General features: G+C 51.7%; 4 protein-coding genes and 2 long non-coding RNA genes across 14 annotated transcripts in view; 2 read left to right on the plus strand and 4 right to left on the minus strand.

The window, feature by feature from the left end:
* Positions 1-3,072, minus strand: part of HOXA3 (homeobox A3) — a 44,015-nt gene extending 40,943 nt beyond the window's left edge. For 4 of the 9 annotated variants that reach the window (XR_004306440.1, XR_004306436.1, XR_004306438.1 and 1 more), the window contains exon 1: positions 2,600-3,072. Coding sequence is in view for 1 of the 9 variants with exons in the window: in XM_015853755.2 (XP_015709241.1) it covers positions 2,600-2,792 (193 nt within the window). In the remaining 8 variants the exon portion in view is untranslated. The remainder of the gene's footprint in view (positions 1-2,599) is intronic. The other 5 variants (XM_015853753.2, XM_015853751.2, XM_015853750.2 and 2 more) reach the window with 3 other exon arrangements.
* Positions 3,073-4,009: 937 nt separating this feature from the next.
* On the minus strand, positions 4,010-7,572 carry HOXA7 (homeobox A7). The gene is made up of 2 exons (XM_015853759.2): positions 6,986-7,572; positions 4,010-5,877 (listed from the first exon to the last, which is right to left on the minus strand). Exons 1-2 carry the CDS (start codon positions 7,434-7,436, stop codon positions 5,594-5,596), a joined length of 735 nt encoding a protein of 244 aa, XP_015709245.1. The 5' UTR covers positions 7,437-7,572; the 3' UTR covers positions 4,010-5,593.
* Positions 7,573-12,941: 5,369 nt separating this feature from the next.
* Positions 12,942-16,060, minus strand: HOXA9 (homeobox A9). The gene is made up of 2 exons (XM_015853847.2): positions 15,478-16,060; positions 12,942-14,506 (listed from the first exon to the last, which is right to left on the minus strand). The coding sequence occupies exons 1-2, from the start codon at positions 16,019-16,021 to the stop codon at positions 14,268-14,270; spliced, it is 783 nt and encodes a 260-aa protein (XP_015709333.1). The 5' UTR covers positions 16,022-16,060; the 3' UTR covers positions 12,942-14,267.
* On the plus strand, positions 14,752-16,504 carry LOC116653042. The gene is made up of 2 exons (XR_004306444.1): positions 14,752-15,173; positions 15,532-16,504. It is a non-coding gene; the product is annotated as an uncharacterized LOC116653042 (long non-coding RNA).
* Positions 16,505-20,378: 3,874 nt separating this feature from the next.
* Positions 20,379-21,618, plus strand: LOC107309224. The gene is made up of 3 exons (XR_004306443.1): positions 20,379-20,731; positions 20,811-20,953; positions 21,526-21,618. It is a non-coding gene; the product is annotated as an uncharacterized LOC107309224 (long non-coding RNA).
* Positions 21,074-25,690, minus strand: HOXA10 (homeobox A10). Its single transcript, XM_015853845.2, is given in 3 exon segments — positions 21,074-22,467; positions 22,469-22,620; positions 23,983-25,690. Coding segments are annotated over 3 exon segments (1,095 nt in total). The 5' UTR covers positions 24,803-25,690; the 3' UTR covers positions 21,074-22,344.
* Positions 25,691-26,222: the final 532 nt, after the last annotated feature.

Raw genomic sequence — 26,222 nt, forward strand, 5'->3', positions numbered from 1 at the left:
CTCATTCCCGGCCCAGGGCAGGGACAGTAACAGTGCTGATGAAATTCGCCGCGATGCGCACGGCGGAACCGTAACCCCGCGGTGCTCGTTCCCATTACAACACAGCCAATATCCTCATTTAAAACGCTCTCCGCCGGAAAGTGACATTCGTGCGAGCCCCGTTTCCTAAAGCAGCTTTAACCCGAGAGTTCTGTTGTTGTCGGAGGACTATTTATCTCATTTCCGGGGGCTGATTACGATACCTATAAAACAGCAGCGAGTTAAAACGTCGCCCCACAATAGTTCGTATTGTTCGCGGCCTCAGCTGGACTTTCACATTCAGATGTTGATTGCCTCCAATTTTTTTTCAACTTCCTTAAACTCCCGGTGCCGGCCGACCCGCGGCCACACCTGGCAGAGCCCCGGCTCTGAGCTGCGGGCTCATTGGGAAACGAGTGTTTGCCTTCCCCAGGAAAGTTTTGTACTCTCTGCAAATAGGGCTATAAAAAGGGGGAACGGCAGCAGCCCGGCACACAGCGCGGTGAGCACAAAGAGCTTTAAAACGAGAGCATTTCCAAAAACGTGGAACAGAACGAAAACGCGCCGTGAAACATCAATATTCGGGGCGAGCGGAGCGCAGCGGCCCTACTTTAAAAAGTTGTGGCCGGGCGGCCTTTGTGTGAATCCATCGCACGGAGACCGAGGTTTAAAAATCGCGCAAGGCTCTTTTATTTACATTTTGCAGCTTTGCTTTATGCATTGATTTATTTCTCTTTCTTTTTTTTTTTTCCTTTTGGTTTTTCCTTCTCTCCCTCGAGTTATCGCTCGCATTCAAACCGGACCATCTGAACCCCGGCCGCGAGCAGCGAAAGCATATCTTCGTTGCCCCCATAATATCGAAAGACGCTCTATGTTCCCTTCTGCGCGGCCGGGCCGCGGCCGAGCCGTTTCGGTGACAGCCGAACGCTCTGCGCTGCGCTCTGTGCTGCTCTCACAGTATCACAGTCTCATATCCTCACGTCCTCTGCGCTCCTCCCCCCGCCCCCGAGCACCCCGAATCTCGGCACCCCGAGCTCTGCCCGCTCGGCCACATTCATTGCAGTTTTCCTGCCGGGAAGCAGAAGGCAGCCGCAGCGTTTTGCCACAGAGCCCCATGCTTCAGTCCCCGGTATCTCCGGGCCGTATGTTTGTTTGCAGAGCTCCCCGCGTCCCGCGTCCCCCTCTCTTCATTCACAGATACAGGTGCGGGGGCACTTCCCCTCCTAACCCTAAAACCCTCCTTCTCCTCGTACACAAACCCCCTTACAAGCCATTATCTGCTCGGCAGCGTCCCCCACCCCAGCCCCCTACCCTTTAACCAAGAGCTCGAATCCGAGCGCTCCGGGCCGGCTGAGCGGCCGCTCTGACCCGAGGGACACTGGGGAGAGGCCTGGAGGGCATAGACCGAGAGCCGCCCCCAGCTGACACACACACACACCGAGAGCACAACGAAGGGAGGGGGCAGCGCAACATCGGCCCAAGGGAGCGATGCTCCATAGAGGTGCGGTAGGCAGGATTTCCTTTTTAAAATATATATCTCTTTTTTAATATATATCTTTATGGGTGAGGGGAGGCGGGGGTTAAGCCCCTGCGCTGCGCCGGCAGCAGCGGCGCAGTCTCCCGGCGCTGCCCCGTTCCCGATGCCCGCCTCCGCGGCTCGGCCACGCCGTGGCAGCACTGAGCACCGCCGCCTGCAATAAATAATCCGCCGCTCGCCGCAGCCCCACTCCGCCGGGTACCGCAATGCAATGCAAATGCGAGGCTTCGGCGGCACAAACAGCTCTGCGAGCCGCTCACCCGTGATGGCTGTCACCATCACGGGGCGGCGGCGGGGGCCCGAGAGTCTTCCCCGGGGGTTGTAGGGAGGGGACTCGCACCCTCTCCCCTCTCACAGTGAGGGGAGAATGGGTTCAGCCCCGGCTCCCCCATCCTCTCTGCTCCACGCAGCCGAGCTGAGCGCTGCCGCCGCCCGAGCGCTGCGCCACGGCTCCGCGGCGAGCAGCCGAGAGAGACAACCAAAGGCACAGCCGTGCTCCGGGAAGAACCTTCCCCCGGACACAGGAGCGTTGTGCCGTGATTCCACCACCCCACCCCCTATCCAAAACAGACTTAAAATAATCACAGATAAATCACATCTAAATTTCAGCTGCCGCGATGGAGCTTAAAGTTAATGCTGCGAAAGAAAAATATTGCTTTTATATACATATATAAATCATCTCCCCCCACACACACCCCCGCCTCCGCGCCGGCAAAAATAATAATAATAATAACAGTAATGCTCCCGGATTGATGCTGTAAACCTGAATTCTTAGAAAATAATCGGAATGCCACAGCGACCCCCCGGCAAACGCAAGCAGAAATAAACTTGGTGAAAAATCCACGCTTCCCGTAGAAATAATAGCAAATCGGCATTTTATTCAGCATCTCCGCATGCACAGGTTAAACCGAAAGGAGCCGAGCTGCGACCGCGTCTATTTCTGGCCGCTCACATTCCCCCATTCGCTTTAATTGCACACGTCTAATATCTCCCCGTATTAAAGCATGTTTCCCTGCTTACGGCAGTGTCATATACATTTCTCACCTTTTAGGTTCTGGCTCACAGGAGCCCCTGCGACTTTGACAGCTGTCGCTTTGGCTGCACAGGAGACGAATCGCCCTCCTTTTGGTGCCAGAAGAAGCAGGAAATTAGCCAGGTTGCAAGTTGAAAATCTGCCACGCCAGTGCTTTGAATCCAATATGCCACACCTTCCAGCGGGGGAACTGGAAATTGCCATCCCGGATCTGTGTTCTAGGCGGCTGCTTATGCCGAACCTCCGCACACTTTGTTCACTATTGCCTTACAAAGAGCAAATGAAATGGGGATTGAAAGCCAGAGAGATCCGAAGCAGGACAGAGCTCAGCAAAAGAATGCGGCTCTATTCTCGCAAGGGAAATTATAAAAAAGTTCATGTTCACGGTTACCATCCACATGACCGACAACGACCAATGGAAAAACCGAACAACTCATAAAGTTGTATTGCAAAGTTGTAAATTTTCATAAACAACAACGGATTTATGGCCTTTTCCTCATCACTAAGAAGAGGCAGGTCTTAGAGAGGCGCCATCTTACCACAGAGGCAGCCCCGGATTTTCTTTCTATTTTTTTTTTAAAGCAGACCTGGAGTTCGCACTAATTTTATTAAAATGGCAATTAGTCCATCGGCGGGGACCGAGAGCGGCGGTGAAGGGGAACTTCAGCTCAGACGATGCTCCCGTTCTACACTGCGTTCGGCCGCCCTCAGAAAGGGACTTTTCGGGCTATTAAAAATTATTTTAATTTTTTATTTATTTTTTATTTATTTTTAATTTCTTATTTCTCATTTCTGACATTTTTTTTTTTATTTATTTTATTTTTTTCATCGTTGACAGCACTTTCTCGCCTCGATTTTCGCGTGGTACACAGCAGAATGAATATCTAATCCGGATATCTATCCTAAAGCGGGGCTGTTTTACCCCCTCTTTTTGAAAGCCCAATTCCCGTGTCCCTCGGCCTCGGAAAGCCGCCCGTCCTCAGCCGAGCGTTCAACCCCGGGAAGTTTCGCCCATCACTTTTTTGCTCCTTCCCAAATCTGGTTGCCCTACGTGCGAATGGGGCTCTATCACGGCCGCCTGGGCCGGGCTCGGGCTTTCTAGAGGAACCCCGGAGCACGGTGGAAGGAAGCCCTGCCATAAAGAAGCTTTCCGCTTTATTAATCAACCGCGCTGGGAGAAATAAATACATTAACTTAAAAAAAGAAAGGAAAAAAAACAAACCAAAGTTAAAATAGAGAACTGGACTGAATACTGTCCATTCGTCACCTCGGGTTATTTTATTCCTTTCGCTCATAGGGGAAAAAATAATAATAATAACAGTGTGGTCGAATTCCTTTATTTGTGCGTGTTGGTTATTTTTTTCTCCTTCCTTCGAACTGTTTCTCTAATTAAAAAAACCAAGCAGACAAAAAAAGCACAATTAATTGTCAACAAGCATCTTTATTTTTCCGTGTGACATAAAACACATTTATCGTGGGGGATACTTGAACACGGGATCACTTCCAAAGAGAGTTCACAGACATGATTCTTTTTTTTTTTTCCACTTCCAATACTTACACGGCATATCCAAATGTTCACAACGAACACATCGAAACACATTGTAACATACAATTGTTTGAATCAACTTTAGCCAAACCTTCGAGACGGATTTATACAGAGATCTGAACGATACGTCATGCGACAAAAGTTTCCCAATTTGTTACATACTTCCCAATTTATGACACGGTCTTACAAATGAGTTCCAAGACAAATATAAATGACAAAAAAAAAAAAAAATCGTTCAAATATACAATATTTGCTATCGTAGGAAAATTCACGGTATTACATATTAACACGTTGGGATCATCGGGACAAACAGATATTTTAAAGGCGGTTACATGGTCATTTCAATTCGCTTTGCCAAGAACACTTTCAGCTATATTGAGTAAGATCAACCCAGGATAAGGAAACGGCCTTGAGCAGAGGCAGCCTAAGGTAGAAGCCCACGGTAGATATTAAACCGCTTTGTACAATATTGGCGTGTGCGTTCGCTCCCTCACTCCAGAGAGTAAAGGTTCGCGGACAGAGATATATTGCAGCATATGGTTTTCATTAATAATTGCTTTGGAATAAATATATTATTTTAAATTTAAATATATTCAGCCTTTACGGTACCAAATTCTATACCAAAGCTATTGATGCGTGCTTTTCGAACGACGGCGCTTACGTTTCTAAAAGCATTTTGCAATTCACATTAGTACGTTATCTTCTTCTGACTACTAAAATACAGCATACTTTCCAAGATAGGTAGGCGGAGCAAGATATATAGGTAGTCTGAAAAATAGGTAGTACGACTCATTGCTGTGGATTGTAGTGGTTTGTGGCACATCTTTTTTTCCCCCCCTCATTTTCTGTTTTACCTTTTGTTAGTGTAGCTGTTAGTTATGGTACTTTCCTAACAATAATTCAAAGATAAAGGAAAAAATAAAGCAAAAAAAAAATTAAAGAAAAAAAGAAAGAAAAGTGCAGAGCTACTTATTCAAAATTAGGTAGTTTTTTTCTTAATGCGAGCCTAATGCACTTTTCCCCTTAACAACGTGATTGGGACTATTGAGTCAGGTAGTTACTTCGGAAGGTCACGGTGTACTTTATGTGCAAGCAGCAGATCTCCCACCCAAACGTCCCCAGGAGAAACCTGCCCGAGAGCGGGTGACTTAAAACTCAAATGATTGTAGGATGCTCTCAGGATACGCTACCAGGGGGCAGGTTTGGGGAAGGACAGGAGAGGGGAGAAAGGGTTGGAAGGCCAACCCAAGAGACGTTTTCATGTTTGCAAACGCTCGCTTGCAAGACAGAACTAAAGGGAACTGATTACTATTTTTCTCTCTTTTTTTTTTTTTCTTTTAATAAAAACAGTGAGTGTCTCTCTCTTTTTTTTTTTTTTCCTTTCTCTCTTTAAAGGGAGCTTTTACAGCTGTCACGTGCATACGTTATTCTAAGAGATTGCTTCCTCGAATGGGACTCCCTAATCCTCCTCTTCTTCATCTTCTTCCACTTTCTCCACAGACGCTGCTGCTGACGTGGACTCGTTGGGAGCCGGAGTGCTGGAGCTCTCCTCCTTGTGCTCCTTCTTCCACTTCATCCGCCGGTTCTGGAACCAGATCTTGATCTGCCGCTCCGTCAGGCAGAGGGCATGGGCGATCTCTATCCGCCGCCGCCGAGTCAGATAGCGATTGAAGTGGAATTCCTTCTCCAGCTCCAGGGTCTGGTAGCGGGTGTAGGTCTGGCGCCCTCGCTTCCTATCGGGACCTGAAGGCAGGCAGGCACACACGCCCAGCGGTTAGGCAGGAAAAGAAGAGGAAAGTTTTATCTTTTTTATTTTATTTTATTTTATTTTTTTTTTTTTCCCTCTTTGTGTTTCCCCTCAACGTAAAGAAACAAACATCAAAACAAAACCGTCCCAAGAGAGAGTGAATAACCCCCTTCTCCCCTTCCCACCCCCCTCCCACCCCTTCACCCCCCCTTCCCCACACGCACACACTTTGTCCTAACAAAGACATTTCAGCGACACGACCTGTCCTGCTCGGCCAAAGCGAAAATTAAGTTGCTCGAGACATAGAAAAAGTGGAAAGAAAGCGTTCAGGAGAGGAGGTGGGGGAGGAAATTGCTTTTGGGAGGAGGAACTTTCCCCCGGGCGATATATTTCCCTAAAACCTTCCAGGCTTTTGCGTTTTGCGAGGGGAAATAAAAATCTGGAAGGCTGGGCCTTATTTATCTTATTTTGATGTCGGGGGCTCCCTCCACACACGCGTACACACACACACACACACCCTGCTCCCCCTACCCCGCCCGGATCGTAAACAATACCCCGAGTTCAGCCCCAGAAGCGAGCTCTCGCTTTTCACACACACACCCCCCCCCTAACCCCCGGCTCTCCCCCTCCCTCCGCTTTCCTGTTCAGTCCGTTTCTATAGATTCTTATCTCCGCGGAGGGGGCAGGGGGCGAACACGGCGCGGCGCGGCCCGGAGGAGCCCCGGCACGGCCGTCCCCGCTCCCGGGCTCCCCTTCCCCCCCCCCCGGGAGGAGCTTTTCTGCCCGACTTCGGCGGAGGGCAGTGGGGACGCTCACCCGAGGGGGCTCTGCGAGCACGCAGCCAACTCTCCGCATTTCTGCAGCAAAAAGCGCAAATAAACTCAATGCTAAAATTCCATAGCAAATGGAGTTAAATAAATTTACGAGGCTAGAACCCATTAATTGGGCAATAAAAAGTTTTATGATACTCATTTACATACAATGCCACGGGCTTTCTACGCAATGGCGCCTCGGCTATAATTAAAACCATCAAGGTTGTGCTGACAGTAATTTTGGCGACACGCTTTGCCTGGCTGCCACAGCTCCAGCCCCGCTCGCCCCTACCTGAAGACCTCATCCAGGGGTATATCCGGAAATTAGCCTCAGCCTGGTTGTGCAGGTTGCTTTCCTCCGCTTTCTCACAGCTGGGTTTGGTTAGGTCATTGCAGAGGACGGGAATGTTCTGATCAAAAGAGGAACAATGCAGGTTGTAGGCATCAGAGCCCAGGCTGTATCCGGAAGAGAACGGGCTTTGATATATGGTACTGTTCACATTGTACAAGCCGGGCATGGAGGAGGCGAAGGCACCCGCGCCTGGTCCATAGCCGCTTCTCTGGGAGTTGCTTGCAAAGGAGCAAGAAGTAGGCTCTGCATTTTGGAAAAGAGAAGCCCCCGCCGTATATTTGCTAAAAAGCGCATTCACATAATACGAAGAGCTCATAATTTTTGACCTGTGATTTGTTGTCCGGCAGGCTTCAGTGTCGGTTTTACGAGGTAGCGTGATATATGATAACATTACACCCCCAGATTTACACCAAACCCCATTTTCTTTTGGACTGAGCTGCCTCCAGCACGTGATCGGTCATATGACGCCGCCCTCCAATCCTCGCCTGCCTCACAGGTGGTGCCGGCCGCGGCCCTCCGGTGCCCGGCCATGGACGGGGCCGCCGGGGCCGCCGCCGCCTCCCCGCGCCGTCGAGCCGCCGCCCCTCCGCCCCCCGACGGCACCGCCGCCTCCACGGCGCGGATGGGGGGAGCCAGGGTCCCCCTCCACGGAACCGCTCGGCGGCGACGGCGGAGGAGGGGGAAGAAGAGGGGGGGGGGGGCGGACACCATGTGGTCCTCGTTAGACGGGGCGGGGGGGGCAGGGGGAGAAGGTTATAAAGAAAACAACTTGATAAAAGTGAAAGCGCTCATGATTATCATTTTTGTCCATGCTGTAAACACGCAGAGGGGTCACCAATATGAGGGGGGGTTTGGGGCACCCTCGGCTACGGGGCACAAGCGAACCCTGTGGTTCTCGGATCCCGAACCGAACATAGGGGTGTGTGGAGCCCTCCGAGAGACGGCCCGGCCCTCCTGCTCGGGAAGAAAGGAAAACACCACCGCCCCCCGATTAAAGGCAGCGTACAACGTGTGGTTGAGGGAACGTTCAACTTTCTAAGCGCCTTAAAAAGCAAAAAGAAAACAATAAGCTGTATTCAAGCAGCCGCCTGCAAATGCCTTCAGCCCCGAGACTTAATTATTATTCTATTTTTTTTTTCTTTTTGTTTCTTTCCATCACCCCTTTTACCTTTCCGTCGTACGTACCTTATGGCCCCGTTCTGCTCAGCTCGTGGGGGAACGCAGGCGGTTTTCTAAACCCCGGCACCCCAACAATGCGAATGGCTCTGCATTGAGGATGCTGCACCGTGCCCTTCCTTTAAACGGATCGTAAAATGAGTTTCCTTCCCTCAGACAGGGAGTCCTGGTAAAGACAGCTTTTACTGCCTGCCTGTATTGCACATCATAAACTGGAAGGAGCACAATGGAATTGCCCCGGAAATTCTCCTTTCAATTATAGTTTGGTGCCCCGTGTACAAAGACTTTCCCACCACTTAAAATTGTTCTTGGCGATATTTCGCACGGACCCTAAACTTTCCGTTTTGTAACCGTGGAACACCCTCTCCCCCCCGCACACCTCCACGCTCGCCCTTGGGGAGCCTTTATGCGCGGTTATTGCAGCCCCATGAATACAGGTTTACTGACAGAAGCGAGTAAATTCTTAGAGCGAGATCCCCGAGATATCGCTGCCTCGGAGCATGCAAATGTGGCGGCAGCTCCTAGAAGATGTACCAAGCTCAAAGCACGTGAAAACGCGGCCGATACTCGGAGGCGCAGGGGAGAATGTGGAGAAAAGGGCTCTGCTCGCGTTTATTCCGATTTTGGCAATATCGCTGCGGTCGATGTGGGAACATTCCAGCAGAAGAGGCTGCCGGAGGGGAAGAAAGGCCCAAGAAGTTAAACGAAAGCGAAGCAAACAAGACGACGACTCAGAAGATCAAAGAAGCTGAAGTAGATGACATTAGACCAATAAATTGCTCCTCTGGTGACAACATACCAAGACGCGAGGAGAAAGAAACGGCAAACACAGCCCGTGTCTAGACTCAAATATTGATAACGTCGAAGCGAACGGCGGAGCCGGGCTCGTGTATTTCGAGTTCCGCGTGTCTGCAACACAAGCGCTGCAATGCCTTTAGCTTTGCGTGGCTGTGTTGTGACCGCCGCCTTTTCTTTCCTTTTGCTCGCAGCTTTTTTATCTGCCGAGCCACAAATAATAATAATAACAACGTCAAAATGCCTCCCACCAAACAAATCGTCGAAGCAGCTCCGAATCGGCCCCCACCGCCTGTATGTGCGCGCCCACCCCCCGCGTGTTCGCCCAACGGAGGCACTGCTCTGTTCGGAAATAGCCCCGAAATATCTCATTCTATCACACACAAACAACCCCGGACACCGCAGCCTGCAAAGCGTATTCAAATATATACATATAGATATCTATTTCCAGTCGAGGAAATGGCGAGCTAGCCGAGATTGCGAGCTTTCCGTCACCGCAATCTTCTCACACGCTTTAAAAATGATCCTCCAGGCGACATTCATTGCGTTTATTTTTTACGTGGGTGCCTCGCTTTGCATCCCGAGCTATTCCGGGAAGTCAAAGGTAGCGATTAAACGGTGCTCAGGAGTTACGCGCGACCTGGGAGCACTCCCCGGTTATGGCTCATGTGCCGAGAGGGATCGTGATGTGGTTCGTACTAGAAAGGATTTTAGTTGTTTTGGAATCTCGCCGTAATTTATCCCCGATTATAATGGAGAGCGCTGTGCCAAGTTATTACTTCTCATGACGACGCATAAACACTTCTTAATTTCAGCGCAGTTTTACTGCCCTGAAAAAAAAGAGAAAGAGAAAAAGAAAAAAGAATTAATCATAACAAGTTTAACAACGCCGTTGTAGACAAACATTTGATAGGAAGGCTCTTATTAGAAAGCGGGGAGTGGCTGCTGCTCTCCATCCCTAGAAAGAATTAAATCTTTACAGCGGGGTGGGGAACAAAATAGCACGGAGAGCGCATTCCTTTCCGATGCTGAATTTCGATGTGAAGATATTGCCTTTGATTTAAGGAAATGTAAATAAAACGCAGAGAAAGCGGTTCTGTTACAGAGCGCTGTTCAGCTTTTTCTTTCTTGTTTTTTTTTCCCCTTGTCTGATTTAAATTGAAAAATCCCCCGACCTTCTCGCAGAGCACATTTTGTGCTTCCTTCCCTCCCACTTCTGTTTTCTCTTCAATTACTTTTCCCCCATTTTTTTGGCAACATCTGAACACTCGCTATAACATTCCCCGCTACTTCTCATTCCCAGTCCCGAAAGCCAACGAAAGCAAAACGGAGAAAAACACGAAAACGAGAAGAAGAAATCAGTGTAACGGGCCAGAAGAAGTTAGGAGTGACTTTGAGACACGTCAAGTTTGCGGAGTACCCGACTGTTAGCATTTGTACGATATAAGTACAGCGGGTCGCACGGAGTGGGGATTGCCGAGGACGTAGGCAGAGAGTTTTATATGTTGGAAATTTCCCTTCTCCGGTAAATAACGTTCAAATTAAAGCCCCGCAGCGCTGCGTATCCCGTCTTTGCGACGCGCTCCGAGGGCGGCCCCGTGCCCACCGCATCCCTCCGGCAGGGCCGAGCGGATCGGGGAGCACCTCGTATCCCCCTGTTCTGCCCCAGCACCGCAGTCCCCGAACGTGTCATTCCTCACAGGGAAAACGGGAGGTTCAGAGCGGGGCGAGGGGTCGGGGAAGGAGAGAACGGGCTCGCAGCTCCGTGCTACCGCTCTGCCAGATGATGGGGAGCGCGGGGGGTGCTTTGAGAATAATAACGCGGTGCAGATAGAGCGTTTTCTCTGGTCACGCATTGATGCTACCCCCAGTTCCTCAGTGAGAAGGGGATAAGGGGAAAAAGAAAGGGGGGAGGGGGGGGGAATAAAATAAAAAAGAAGGGGAAAAACAAAGAGGTAAAAAAAAAAAAAAAACCAAGAAAAAAAACAAAAGAACAGAGTGGGGAAAAAAATGAACTCGGCCTTTGTTGACGCTCAGCCCGTGGCTCCGGCCCGAGTCCTGAGCCCACACCGTCGACATTTTAGGCGCTGGAGGGAGGCGGCCGAGCTCTTGATGGCGGGCGACGGCTCTTTTGCGGGCTCACAGTGCCACCTGCCGGCTCTCCGGAGCTCCTCCAACCCGCCGCGCCCCGCGGAGCGGCACCGCGCAGGCGGCCCAGATCCGACCGCGCCCCGCGGCTCCGCGTCCGAGCCTGGACCGGCCCGGCCCGGGGAGGTGGGTGGGGGGGGGGAGGCTCATAAAGGCTGTTATTTCCGCTCTCTCGCTTTATCTAAAACAGCCAGACAAAACAAATGAAAAGGCTTTTGTAGAAAATCTTAATTGTGGCTGGACAGTTGTAAACTCATTAAGGGCCGAATTCCAGACAGTTTGCAGACCCGTCATTTATTACACACTCTTAATGCTGATTCTTTGAAGTTGCCTCCGTCTGCAACAACAGAGGGCGTCCCAGCATCCCAAACACCGGCTCGGGGCTCAATTAGGGGCTTTTTTGTGTGTGTGCACGCCAGAACGAGCTCCTTTCGCTAATTAGAACTCATCAAATCTTACCCCGGATTTCTTTTATTATTATTATTATTTTTTCAAGGTGAAGCCGACAGCGTTTTCCCCCCGCAGTTCTGCACATCTGTACGCTCCGTGCCGGCTCTCTACATTCTGCCTTTCGCCCTGCAGCGTTTTACACCCCATAAACGGTTACAGCAGTCATTTTCTTTTATTGCGCTGCACGGCTCTGAATTTTCCTAACAACAACTTCTGCCAAGACCACAAGTGCTCTCCTTCTTATTTCGCTCTCGGTACATATCTGTGCCATCTATACGCGGCTGCGGAGCGGGCGCCGCTCCCACCCGATAGATCCGCGCTGTCGGGGCGCGCAAGAGCCTCCCCCCTCGATAACGTGTCCTCCCCAACGCTGCTGCAGCGCAGCTCTCGCAGACTCCGCGATTTCTTTTGTTGCAGAGCCCGGTTTGGCTCGGGGCGGCGGGGGAGGGGTGGGCGCAAAGGGGGGGGGCGCAGAAATCTCCCGCTCCGAAGAACCTCTCCGCTCCCTTCTGTTGTTGTTGTTGTACAGGAATAATCGGATTTTGCCTCCCCTGCTCCAGCCCCGCTCTTTTCCTCGGCTGAACCAGCGAGTAAAATTGACACCATAAATTCTACCGTAATTGTCAGTAAAATTTTATCTCTCTCTGTCTCTCTATATACATACATAATCTGCGGCGCTAGTAAAATGCAGCGGGTTGTTTTTATTTGCCACGGGACATTTAAATAGGGGGAAAAAAAAAATCCCCAACGCGAAGGCGAGGGGAGAAAGTAATGGGGGACGTTCTCTATACCATATTTTTTGCATGGGCGATTATGTCCAGAAGGGGATTTAGAATGGGCTCCGGGCTCTGGTTCCTTCCCCAGCTCGCTGCAACACGCCGGGCTCCGAGCGCGTTATCGAGGAGCAGCGAAGCGGCCCGGTGTAAATGTCGCCTTCTGCACTGGTTTACATGACGGCCCTCTCCGAGGAGAACGGCACGTTTCGGGTCGGTCCGCACCAACCCCCTCCCCGCCGAAGGAATTAAATAAAATCGCCTTAACGTGAGCGTGAGCCCCCGCTCCTCTGTGCGGGAGCTGCCGTTCTCCATCGCTAAGCGCCGGCTTCCAAAACGGTGTCCGGGAGGGGGGAGCTGAGCCTCATCCCCTCTGGGAACCAAAAGCATTCCGGACCCATTTAGAGCCATAAGAAGCCCAGTTTTCCCCGTGCTGGGCTGTGTGTCTGCAGAAGAGCACACAAGAAGCACCAGCTTGGCTTTCAGCCTCGCCACGTCCGTTGGGGACTTCGGGGTGGAACTCCTTGCTTTAAGAACCTTAAAACATCACGGAATAGAAAAGAATCAATATATTTTTATTTGGCAAAAAAAGTTAAATATCATTTCAACACAACGATTTGGTCAGTAGGCCATGAGGTAACTATTGCAAAATAGACAGTGTACGTTCTGCATCAACATCACTTCCCGGATTTATTATTACTACGATTCCTTTCTTTTCTTTTCTTTCTTTCTTTCTTTTTTTTTTTTTTTTTTTAATAAGCGATACAAATTTACAATAACCAAATGTAGGTTTTTATAGCGTATAATTTATTATCAATAAAATTAACCTTCATTACAACAACCATCAAATCATTCGATTAAAATTAAAACGTAAACCATAGGTAGTTACCCTTTCACATATACGTATAGCTCCGAAATCTGCTAACTGCTCACTGGTGCAAAAACAATAGTTAAGCTAGTCTGCTTAGTTACTTTTTCATATATAGATCATATATACAACTGACACAGACAGTACGAGATATATATCAACTGTGCATACTAAAACGACTCGTTTCCATGTATTTTGAAAACCGTCATTCCCAGACATCCCGGACAAACTTCTTTTATTTCTACGTTTGCGTGTGTGTTTAAATTGGGATATATATATATATATAATATATACTTTACAATCAAAGGTTAACTGTCTAATTATACAGAAAAGACTTAATACGCTACAGAGCTATACTCTATGCCATTTTTATAATAAACAACCTGAGTTCAAATTGAATCCTAGCTTACACAATTACATCCGGTACAGCACCCAAGCACATAAATTGAGTCACAAACATAATTACCACAATAAAACACAGTGTTCAAGTATTAGAGCAGAGATCTCTCTGCCGCGCAAAGAGCAAATAAAATTAACTACGTCGACTAAACTATACAGTCCGTAAATAGTTGTGCATTATGAAAAGGTAGTTTTTGCTCGTCGTTCTCTTTTTTTTTTAATTCTTTTTTTCTTTTTTTTCCTTTTTTTCTTTTTTTTTCCCTCTTAAGTGAAGAAACAGGTAGATTTATACAAGCTAGCTCAACAGCCGTTTCGTGCTATAATGCCCCCTTTTTCTTTCCTATTAGAAAACGAAAAGTCTTACTGTACCTCTCCTGGCAACTGGCCTCTCCATGCTACTGTGACAAGCAAGGTACAATCCTAATCAGAATTTGCCTTGGGAAAAGAAATGAGGCCTGGACCCAGACGCATTGCAAGGCAGGGCTCGAGGGGAGGGTTTTGTTGGTGGTGGTTTTATTTATTTGTTTGCCTTTTTTTGTTTGTTTTGTTGTTGTTGTTGTTTTACTTTATGCATTTTGTTTTGTTTTGTTTCCATTTAACCCGCGTATCCCCATCATTCGTCCTTCGCTCGGTCTTTGTTGATTTTCTTCATTTTCATCCTCCTGTTCTGAAACCAGATTTTCACTTGTCTCTCGGTGAGGTTGAGGAGCCTGGCCACCTCGTACCTGCGGTCCCGGGTGAGATACATATTAAACAGAAACTCCTTCTCCAGTTCCAGCGTCTGGTGCTTGGTGTAAGGGCAGCGCTTTTTCCGGGTGGACCTCGCGTGGAGCCAGTTAGCAGCGGGGTTATCTGCAGGGGGAGCGAGAGGAGAAGTTGAGGCTCAGGATGGTGTTTGGAAGGGGAGGTGGGGGGGGTCCTGGTGTCGGGACTGGTGCCCCTGGCCTCCGCACTGAGCACGGAGCACCCACATTCCCACTCACGGTGGGGGGGGCAGGGGGGAAGGGGGGTCACGGAGACCCGTGAGCGGCAGAGCCACGCCGCCCCCGCCTCCCTTCGCATTTTTTTATTGTTTGTAGGATGCAGCTTGAAAACAGCCGTCCGCCTGCTCTCTGCTGGCTGTCTCCTTCCTTCCTGCCCTCCCCGCAGCCCCTCCGAGTGCCAGCCCGGCCGGAGCGGCAGCTCGTTTAAATTGGTTCTCTGTTACAATTCGCCCTTCTCCCGTGTCATCGCTGGCAGGACCCGAGGAGCTGACGGGCCAGCCATCGGCCGCCGTCATTACAGCCCCGGCAGCTCAGGGCCCTTATTTGCATGGCGTTATTAGCAGGATCGGCTCCGCTCCGCGGCCCCACAGCACCCAGAGCGGGCATTTCCGCCGGGAGGCGGAGGGGGAGGAGGGCACCGCGCAACGGCGAGGTTCCGGCTGCCGGCCCTGAGCTGCCCCCCCCGGCCCCACAGCTCACATTCACCATTAATGATTCTAGGGCACCCTCTTCGTGAGTGCTACGAGAGGATGAGAGTATGTCCTGCGAACTTAGCTGGGGTGGCCGGGGGATAGGGGGGTGGGGGGCGGGGAGGGGAGGGAGGGAGGGAGGGAGGAGTGGGATGTTTTTTTCCCAATTATTTTATTTTATTTTAAGTCGCAGCCGCAAAGAGGGTTTTTGTTCCCCCCTCGGCCCGCAGAGCCACAGCCGGCCCGGATCCTGGCAGAAGCCCCCGAGGGGCAGCACGGATCTCAGCCCCAGATGCCCGGGCAGCACAGAGCCCCGCACCGCGCCTCCTCCTCCCCAGCCCCAAACGCGCCGCCCCGCAGCCCCACTTACTTGGATCAATGTGTGGTTTCTCTCCGTTTGCCTCACTTTCTCCATTGTTTTCAGAGAATGCGCCTTCGTGGCTTTGCTTATCCCTATCAACTGGAGGAGAACCACAAGCATAATCAGACAGAGACAAAGTGTGAGTGTCAAACGTGGTACAGTCACCCCTTCTGGCCGCCAGCGGTTCAGGTTTAATGCCGTAATGCCTGCTGGTAGGTAACCCGGGGAAGGACAAGGAGCCCGGCACAGGCTCGAGCCACGAACGCATGTACCTGCCGTCGGGCGGTGCCACGGGCGCCTGGTGGTGCGCGTAGGGGTGGTACACGGCGGGGACGCCGCTGGCGCCGGCGGGGTGCGCGGGGCTCCAGGGGGGGCCGAAGACGGGCGCCTTGGGTTGGAAGCTGCAGGGGGTCAGCTCGGGGTGCTCGGCCAGCGCCGGGCGCGGCGGCGGCCCCAGAGGCGCGGGGGCGTAGCGGGGGGCCGCCAGCTCGTCCCCCTCCGGCACAAGGAAGGAATCCACGTAGTAGTTGCTGAGGGTCCCGGGGGCCGACATGGCGCGGCGCTGCGCGGGCGCCCGACCCGCCGCAATTCGGGGCTGCGGCTTTTCACGTAACAACTTGGTGCTGGCGGAGAAGTAGAGTCAGTAATAAGTTGGGGGCAGCCCGGGAGCCCATTGGCTGCCCCGATCACGTGGCGGGGGGAGCAGAACAATAAAGTATAAATCAGTCCGCGGGCTATTAATGGGTCAGTGTTTTCCAGCCATAATTTTTATAGCGAGGCCATATGTTTTTATGCAAAGGGATATTTGAGTTATACGGCGGAGTTTGTTTTAATTGCGGCCAAGTGAGATTAAAAGATCGGATTCCGCATTAAGCCCCCCCCCCCCTCCCATTGCCTTTCTTTCTCTCCGTCCCCATCTCTCCTTTATTTTTTCGTTTAAGCGGACTATTTAATACCATAATTAATCATCCCATCAGTGAGTCGCGTTCCCTACGTTAAAAAAAAAAACAACCCAAGCACCAAAAAAAAAAAGAGCTCAAACCCTTCTTGATCGGAGACCTTCACATAAAATTATACAACAATCGAAGCAATAAAAAGAAGCAAAATAGCAGTTGCGGCGTACTGTATTTAAATACATATTTATTATATTTCATAAGGAGTTATTGTTTCGGGAGCCACGGGGTTGTTATGAAGTCAGTAACTATGAGCGCTCTCATTTGCATCGCTGTGTTTCACAGCAGTAAAAATTTACGAGTGCTCGGAAAGGTTAAATTATACCATTGTGTTTCGTTTGGGAGCTCCCTGTAAATAATCCCGTTCCGTTCCGCGCTAAGCGGGACCGGCAACGAAAAGTCAAACTCGATTCATCCCACGGCCGGAACCGCTTCGAAGGGCCTTCGTAGGACCGGGGGAGGATCGGGACACAAGGATTCCGTCCCCTCGGGCCGGGCTGAGAGCGGCAGTGACCGAAGCCCCCTCCTCGCCCGGCCCTGCCCTTGGACCCCCCCCTCCCCCGGCAGAGGGGCCGCCGAGAGCCGGGCAGCGGCGGGCAGCAGCGTCGCTGGCTCCGATTTATTCTTAACTATGCAGCCAAGCGGCGGAGGAAAGGGGGGGGGGGGAAAGGGGGAAGGGGAGAAAAAGCTCCTTGTGCCCGCTGCAGAGAGGCACCGCGCTCGGAAGGGAGGATAGAAGATGGGATCTCGCTTTCGGCCGCCCCGCGGAACAGAGTGGAGTTATTGATTTGGCAGCAGGACTCGCGCTGGAAACCGAGCAGAGGGTTACGGTCCTCCGCGGAAGAAGGGGAGGGAGAGGGGGGAAAGCGAGGAGCGGCCAGATCCAAGGCCAGTGTTAGGGATTAAACGGGGCTGCTCTGAGCGCCCGCTCAGCCGCCGGTCCCCGTCCCTCTGGCGGACGCGCTGTAGAGCGGTGTGCGGGGGGAGCCCCGAAATCCCCGCAGGAGGCTCGGGGTGTTCGGGGTGTGCCGTGGTGAAAACAGAGCCGAGCAAACGGAAGGCAAGGCCGAGGAAGAATTAAAATCACGTGTAAATATCGTGCGTGCACAAAGTGTGGTTCTAATTAGTTTTACATGGCTGTGTGGGCCGCTTCTCTCCCTCTCTCTCCCCTCTCTGTTTCTCGCTTTTTCTTTTCATGTCCTCCCAACAGTTTAGTCAGAAATCGCGCCGAGACCCCATTTTAACGACGCTCTCTCCCCATTCAGGATTACAATGGCCCATAATGAAACTATTATCCCTTATTAGAGCAAGAAAATTATAAAACACATACAGGAACCCCGCAAACGGGGAGCCCGTTAGTTCCGAGCAATTCGGAATATGCACATAAAGATCTCCGCTATTTTTTGTGGCCGTTGTATAGACGCGCCGTAGTAGCGAAAAATAATTGTATTTCTTTCCTGGAAAGACGGAACTCGACGTCATTTATATTTATTATTAAGAGTCAGCTGTGGTGAAATGTGATTGTAGAACTTCCTTTTTCCATTCAGAAAAAAAATAACCTTAACTGCAGGAGTCCTGGATGTTTATATTCGAATTTGGGTTCTCAACTTGCGGCGGGGTTTCCATTTGGTTGGTTCCTCACCAAAAATAATAGTAAATGAATAACAATAACAATAACGTTTAAAAGAACGCGCCTGCGTTTTTATTTCCCTGTAAAATTCGGAACGCGTTCGCTGCCAACACCCGAGCGGCAGGAGAGGGTGAGCAGAAAGAGCGAGTGAAAATAGGGCGAATACTTGCAGGCGTTTTCCACGCGGTCACGGCGCTGCTAATAGCGCTCGAGCGTTCGCCTCTATTTTCGATCTTTAAGGCACAGTTTTCACTAAAGTAACTTTTTCATACGAACCACGAGAGCTCGTGGGAGGCTATACCGGTTTCGTACGGTTTGCCTTGCCCGTTATTGCAGGATTTGGGGGCAGCAGATCCCGGGAAGGACCGACCGGCCATCGTACCGCGGTACTAAATGGGAATTTCCAGGCACGAAGCACCGCTCTCGTGGCCGAATAAAACCCCTCCAGGCCTCCATCCCGGCACAGTGAAACCCGCAGCGCTCCCATCCCGCTTGCTGCGGCAGGAAGCGCGTCTCTGCGAGGGGCAGAGCTCCGCGGCCGCGGGCTTTGAGCGGGTTTTGAGCTGGAATCCGCCTCGACTTTTCCTGCCCCCGCGAACGATTCGGACGGAACCCACCGGCGCGGAGAGATGCTTTGGCACAGCGGGCAGAAAGAATGACTCAGAGTTTAGGGGAAGCGGTCCAAAAGCGGAGCGATGTGAATGCAACGGGATATAAAGCACAGAGGCGAAGCTGTGCATGAAGGCTACAGAGGCACGCACACACTGTAAATACACCGCCGGTATGTACACAGAACAGGGCAGCCCGACAGCAGCACGGTGCTCACAAGCAGACACGAGCACTGCTGTCGGACCGCGGTGTGCACACATCTATCTGCTCCTGGCCCAGCCGAGGCGTCTCCTGCGAAGATCCAGCTTAGGGTAGGTCTGCCTCAAATCCGCTATCTAACCGCTCTCCGTTTCTGCAGCCCTATCTGGAGCTTCAGAAATAAAAGTTTTTTCTTTTTCTTTTTCTTTCTTTCTCTCTCTTTTTTTTTTTTTTTTTTTTTTTTTTAAGCAGGAATAATCGAACGGTCATTTAGAGGACAAAAAAAAGAGAAGGGAAAAAATATATATAGAAAGCCAAACCCAACCCCACAGGAGTGCCTTTCTCTGCTCGTTCCTGTGCCCGCCTTTCTGCTGCGGGGCAGCCGGCTCGGATCTCGCTGCCCTCCCCGTGCTGTGGGCTCAGAGCCCGGTGGGAGGCCGCCCCCGCCGCGGGCGCCGTGGACACAAAAGGCGGCGGGCGCGGCGCGGCGGAGCGGCGGCGGCTGCGGAGAGCCCGGAGAGGTCGCTGTTGCCCGTTCCGCCGCCGCGGAGAGCGGCCCCGAGCGAGCCGCAATCGTGATCGTAACCGAGGCCTTGTGGGCCGCGTGGAGCTGAGCCCGGGGTAGCGGCCCGACGGCGGGGGCTCGGGGTTCAGCGGTCGCTCCCCGGGAAGCACGTGGAATAGAGAGAGGCTGGCGGGGAGCGCAGCCCCCGGTCACCGTGTGTCGGTGCGCTCCTGGAGAGGGGCTGCCCGGCTCGGTCTCTCCCCGGGCGACCGAGAGCTTTTCGCCCTCCGGCTTTGAATAAATCCAGACGGAAAAAATAAAAGCGCCCCTACCCCCCCACCCACCCCCCGGTCCCTCCGCCCGAGCTCTACCCACGCCGAGCGGAATGCAAAAACGCACCTGACCTTGAATGCAGCCTACGAGAGATATGAAAATCCCGCAAGCAGGCAGGGACTCGCTTAGGAGCTAGCTAACCTTGAAGAACTTGTCAAGCTTCCCCCCTCGGCTGCCGTGTTTATCTGAGGAATCAAAGGAGCCTCCGTTGCAGATGGGGAACAATGGCATTGGGACTTGACGCCTACAGATAACTTCGGCGCTAAGATTTCTTCGGGCACAAAGGACCCTCGCACCAAGCATACCTGGTGATGATATCAACTGAAGTAATTAAGGCAGTTTCGTGCTGTAGAGAGAAAGGTGGAGCCCCAACAACATGAAACTACCTAAACCACAGAGCAGTTCTCAGGCGCTAATAATTACTTTCCCCATAGCCGTGGTCTTTAACGCAAGGATCCCGCTACGGAAATAAAACCAGAAACGTGACCCCGTCGTCCCTCTCGCCCCCCGCGCACCCCGCCGGGCCCCCCGCGCCCCCCGACCGGGTTCAGGGAAACAGAGAAATAGCATCAGAACCCCCCCCCTCCCCGAGGGCGGCTTTCTCCTCTCCATGCAGATGGGAAGGCCGTCCGCTGCAATGTTACATCATAAAAAGCTAACGGCTCCCTCTAAGCCCGGGTTCAAAGTCTCTCCCCCCCATCCCCACCCCCTCCTCCTCCCAGCACACACATACCCGGGAAGAAAGCTGGAGCTGTCGCTCCTCTGCCAGCCCTCGTTGTGCCTTCCCTTTGTGCGAGCCCTCGCTAGCTAAGCATGCAGCGAAGGAGGGAGGATGCAAAGGCGGCCCGGGGGGAATAAGCTCTCCCGCATGCAGCCAGGTAGGGAACAGCCCTGTCCGAGGGGGCCCGGTGGCACGGAGGCGGCTCTCACCTCCCCCCTCCCCATGCGCTCACCTTCACGGTTTCTTCCGAGCCCTGAGATAAAGCTACGATTTGTCACCGTCCTCGGCAGCTAAAGATCTCCGCAAGCTCGTAGGTGTGTGATTAAAAGGGGGAGGGGGGAGAAAAATAAAATCTCTTCCCTACCCTCAAGAAATAGTAATTTGCTTCCTCAGTCTGTGCAGCTCCTCAGTCAACTGAAACCACTCGTTCAAGACAGCAACAATCCAGATATACTAGCAAGTCATAAAACTGAACAAAAGCCGACAAACCTTAGAGCACCATCGCTATATGGCCCAGACAAATTACGACCGTCTAGGTAATATTTAAATAGATTCCTAAAGTAATTGCAGGGGGTTTAGGCAACTATTCCTGTTGTAAAAGTTCTCGAAGACATAAAGTAGAACCTGAGGATAAACAGTCACAAAAAGAGGTAAAATTAAAAGGATTCATTCCACGTTTTTTATTCTTCTATGAGAACATAAACATCGTCTTTTTTTTTTTCACGCACAGCAGCATTACAGTATTAATTTATTCCGATTTAAGGTAAGAACTAGATATAGCTAGAACTAACATTTATAATAACGATAGAATGCATTTGCTTAAAACGGTATCGGCGTTTTAATAATAATAGACATTTATACATATCTGTATTTATAGTTTTTCCCCTTCTTTCTTTCTTTCTTCTTTTTAAATTCTCTTTCTAATCTTTTTCACCTATACGCTTGACCCTTTGATGCACGTAACTTCACAGTATAAAGGAAGGCGGACGAACTCTCCCTCGCTATCTCAGGCTCTGGCTCAGAAAGTCCTTTTGATGTTCAGGATGTACACTTTGCAGTGAAATTAGTGAGGAAAAAGTGACGGCTTTTTTTTTTCTCTTTACTCAAGGGGGAATCGTTGTGTGCTTATCCCGTGTTACCAACGGTAACGCTATTTCTCGACCAACAAAAATATCACTAATTCCACGTCTTTAAGCAAAACTACGTTACGTAAATATCTACAACCAGAATGAGAGAGAGAAATTCAGAGGTAAGTGTCATAATTTAGTCCATGAGCGAGACGAACTTAGTTTTATATCTTTAAAGAGAAGAGATTTCATTTTCCTGGCCAATTTCAAAGCCGTAATATTGACTTTCAAGGTAAAGAACAAAAAATCGCTCTTAACACCGGTTCCCATGAAGCCCTTTTAAAGGATGCCTGCATTTCATTATTGCAAGTCCTGCTTTGGGAAGGATAAAGGGGGAGGGGGGAGACAAGGAAAACAGAGAGGGAAAAAGCTGAGCTCCCAATATATAGAAATATGGCACGGCTTAAATAATTCATTCCGAAGCTACTTACAGTCCGAGTTACACCGCCTATATTTTAAAAGAATGCGCCTTTAACCGAGCTCGTTTACTTTTCGGAGAGACACGGGGGGGGGGGGGGAGGGGGGAATATTTGCAGCTCCTGAAATCCTATTTCTGGGTTTTCAAAGCTTGAAAGAGCAAAGCGGGCCCGGGAAAGGCTGCAGGAACCGAGGAGGCTCACACATGGCCCTCAACATTAGCATGGCTTTCTTCCGCTCCCCCCGCAGCCCCGAAGCAGCTATTAAGAGTTTAAGGACATACTGAGAACGTCTAAAATCGTTAATCCATACAGGTGCGGATGACTACAGCCTAGGAAAATGATACTGGCTCTTTAAACCATAAAGATGTGTTTATAGGTTCATCAAGAGAAATTAAAGTTGGCTGTGAGCTCCCGAATCCTATTCTCTCTGTTCATTTTCTTCAGTTTCATTCTGCGGTTCTGAAACCAGATTTTGACTTGTCTGTCTGTGAGGTTGACTGCTCTTACTGATCTCTAGGCGGCGCTCACGGGTCAGGTACATATTGAACAGAAACTCCTTTTCCAGCTCGAGAGTTTGATGCTTGGTATAGGGGCACCGTTTCTTTCGGCCACTTTTTGCGGTTAGCCAGTTTGCTGCATTTTCTCCTTTTGAATTGCCTAGTTTTGAGAAAGTAAAAGAGGGACATTACCAGCGGGTAGGAGGCAAATAGCTGGGGGAGAGGGTGGAAAGGATGTATGGGTGTGTGCGCATACAGGGGCTGGCTCCTCCAGAGCTGGGATGTGGGGGCCCTCCTAGAGCCCCCAAGCTCTCTCCTGAAGGCCCTGGGGCTGCCCACGGGGCAGCCTTTACTCTGCTGGGATGCTCGGAAGGGAATCCAATTCTGACTCCCTAAAATGGGCTTCTCCCCGCACCTACCCCGCCGTTCCTGGGGGTTGGTTCCGCGCGGGGCCTGAAGCCTTTCAGCCCTCCCGAGACACCTGCTTCCAAAAACAAAAGCCACCCAAAACGTGCGGATCTGAGCTTTATGAGCGTGCTCTGGAGGCTGAAAACAAGGTGAGCTGCAAGGGCCGGAGCCCCCTGCCTCCAGCCCCGGGCTGCCTCGCCATGGCCCTCTGTTCTTCCACAAATAGGGAGGAAAATAATAATAATAATAATAATAAAGGAGGGGAGGGGGGAAATCACCCCCTTTCAGGGAAGGGGGGATTCCTATCGCTGGAACCATACGGGAAAGAAGTAACACCGATCCCTCGATGGCTCGGGGTGGCTCGCAGGCGTGGGGCTGACTCTCTAGGAGCTTTCCTTCGCTTGCTTTTCGTTTTGATCTTTAAATTATATATATATATATTATTATTATTTTCCAACGGGGCGCCTGAAGGAATAACAGGGCGTCTGAAATGCAGCCAGAGAAGAGTGCCTAGAAAGCCTGCAGCCCACGGAAGGGGAGCTAGGCTTTCGCCGTGGGGACCAGAGAGGGAAATAAATAGGCGAATGAATAAATAACAACCCTGTTATCTAGTGTAGACGCTGAAGGATATTCGCGGTGCATTCATCAGTCTAATTTGATAGCAGTTCATAGATGGCACATTTCAGCGCGGCTGTTATTCCGAAAAGCATTCTGGATCGTAAAATATAACTTACCGCGTTAATAGGTTTATTTATTGGCACTGCCTATTGCTTATTTTGGATGCCATACAAACATCTCTGTTATCTGGTAGGCACCTTCCCGTCGCAGGGGAAAGATTGAGCTCGTTTTTCTATACGTTTAAGCCGCACGCAGGCGAAAGTTGCCCAGAGCGAAGGCTCTCGGGGTTTTAAGCTATAGGACGGACGTTAATTTTTACGGCAACCCCGTGCCCGAATATTACAAAGTTCAGAAGGTCACCGCGAGCAGCGCTTCTTGGCAGCCCTGCGGGGCAGCCGGGATCCTCCTTTCGCGTCGTGACGCTCCTCGCCCGCGTTTCCTTTTTTATTACCGTTATCACCGTTTCCTAAGCCTCACCCCGCCGTGGTTCGCTTACCTACGGGCTCCTTCTCGGGAGAGGCCTTGCTGCCCTCCGACGGCGCGGGGGAGAGCTCCTCGGCGGTGGAGGACGAAGCTCTCGTCTCGTCCTCCCGCTGGGAGCCGCACGCCGAGGGGCTGGGGGAGCGCTCCTCGTCCTCCCTCCTGCCCGCCTCCGGCACGGGCGGCCCCGAAGGCGGCGGCTGGAAGCGACCGGGGGGCTGCGGAGCGAAGGGAGCTGCCCCGGCCGGCCCCGCGCCGTAGCCCTTGGAGGTGCCGTAAGCCTGGGAGAGGCGGAAGTAACCCGGGACCGGCACCCCGGTGCCGTTGGCGGAGGGGCTGACCTCGGAGCTCAGCCGCGGAAAGGGAGCGAGTTCGGCGGCGGCCGAGCCCTTGGGGCATTTCTCTGAGTCATAGAGGCAGTAGGAGCTCTCCTCCTTAATGTTTTGAGCGAAGGAGCACGAGGTGGCCTGCTGGCTCTCCGGCTCTTCCATGCGACAGGAGCGGGGCGGGTCTAGCCACACTTCCATCCCCGACACGTAGGGGTGCGTGGTGGGGACCATGCTTTGCGAAGTACCTTCATTGCGTTTGCCCAGGACGGGGAACAGTCCGCAGCCCTGCAGCCCGTAGGACAGCTCGGACGCCTGTGGCAGGTAGAGCCCGCTGCCCGGGTAGTAGCCGCCTCCTCCTCCGCCTCCGCCTCCTGATCCCGCCGCGTCCCCTCTGCCCGCGTTGATCAACGAGTCCACCAGGAAAGAGTTTGCAGCCGGGCTCTCGGAGCATGACATTGTCGTGGAATAATTTGGCGAAGGGAGCGGATAGCCCTTCCTGGCTGACATTTCTTGTGCAAAACATGCTGAATATGATTAGAGATACCCCCGCACCACGGCGAACGCTTGCAGCCAATGGAAGCCCGGGCCTCCCCAGCAACCCCTCCCCGTCTGGTTTCGTATGCACCGAGCTGCTCTCAGGTCGACCTCTGAATTTGGGATATGGATGGATATTAATGTGCGATATGGATTTCCAGCCACACGCACACGTGCGGAGCGGCGCGGCGGGGCAGGGCCGGAGAGGGGCAGGCGGCTGCTCCCGGCTCTCTCCGTTCTGCCCCACGCACCGCTCTGCACGGCGGTGTTTATGACACCCCGGCTGCGGCAGCGGCCAGATGAAGCTTTTATTATCGCTCCTCTTTCCCCGCGGTCGGACTCTCCGGAAGCGATGCGTGCTCACCTCCCCGAGCAGCCCGTGTGTGTGTGTGTGTCACGAAATTAATAAAGCCAATGCCCTTCCCCGTGTTTAATGCCAGGGCTCTGCTCGTTTTATTTGATTGTCTCCTTGTTGTTGGGGTGGTTTTTAAAGAAATAATAGACGGGTTATTGTTTATCACAGATCATCGGGAACCGTAAAGGGCCCTGGTGTCTCCTTTCATTCAAGACCCGAGGAGGGAGGGAGCCCTTCCAGCCCCGCATCTCCCCCAGCTTACATTTCCTAGAGATAAAGAGCTGGCTGCTGCGCTTAGGAATCTCGGAGGGAGCAATGCCACTCCGGGAGGATTAATTGTGCGGTTGCAGCTTCTAATGCTGTAGTTAACGCTGGATTCTTCCCGAGGTCTGATTGCCATTTAAAATCCAAAGCCAGACATATGCCACAGAAAGAATCCAGACGTGAGCAGCTCAGATGGATGCTCGCACGGTGCTGCGCACCCTGTTTATTGGCGTGTTTATATTTGGGCGATCATTTTTATACCCCCCCCCCCTTCCCTCCCCTCCCCTCCTTTTGGGTCATTCACTTTTCTCCTCTCCAGAAGCACCGGCTCTGTCGCAAGCACCGCATTAAATAATAGAGAGAAGGATACGCAGATGAATCCCGAGATAGGAGACAGCTCTGTCCTGCCAATTTGTAATTGTGGCGGAGGGAGCAGACAGATAGCAGACAGACAGGCACGCAGACAGAGAGACACATAGATTTTCTAATGAATCGCTTAATGATCGCTTGCTTTCACTTCCATCATCTTTCGCTTAGGCCATTTTGAAGTCGCCTGCCTGCCTGGCCCGAGGAATTAAGGCTTCTCCGGCCCGAGCGGAGCCTGGGGCTACTCGAGGCTTTCCAGCTCTCTCTGCCCACTCGAGAGCATCAAAGCTCGCTCCTCACCCCCGCGGACATCTTCTCCCGGGGAAGCAGAGACTGCGGCCCCGCTCCCAGGGGCCGGGCATTAGAGATGCGGAGGCTGTGCCCGCTGCCCCCGCCGGAGCCGTGAGG

This window comes from Coturnix japonica, chromosome 2, assembly GCF_001577835.2.
Source record: "Coturnix japonica isolate 7356 chromosome 2, Coturnix japonica 2.1, whole genome shotgun sequence".
Lineage (NCBI taxonomy): Eukaryota > Metazoa > Chordata > Aves > Galliformes > Phasianidae > Coturnix > Coturnix japonica.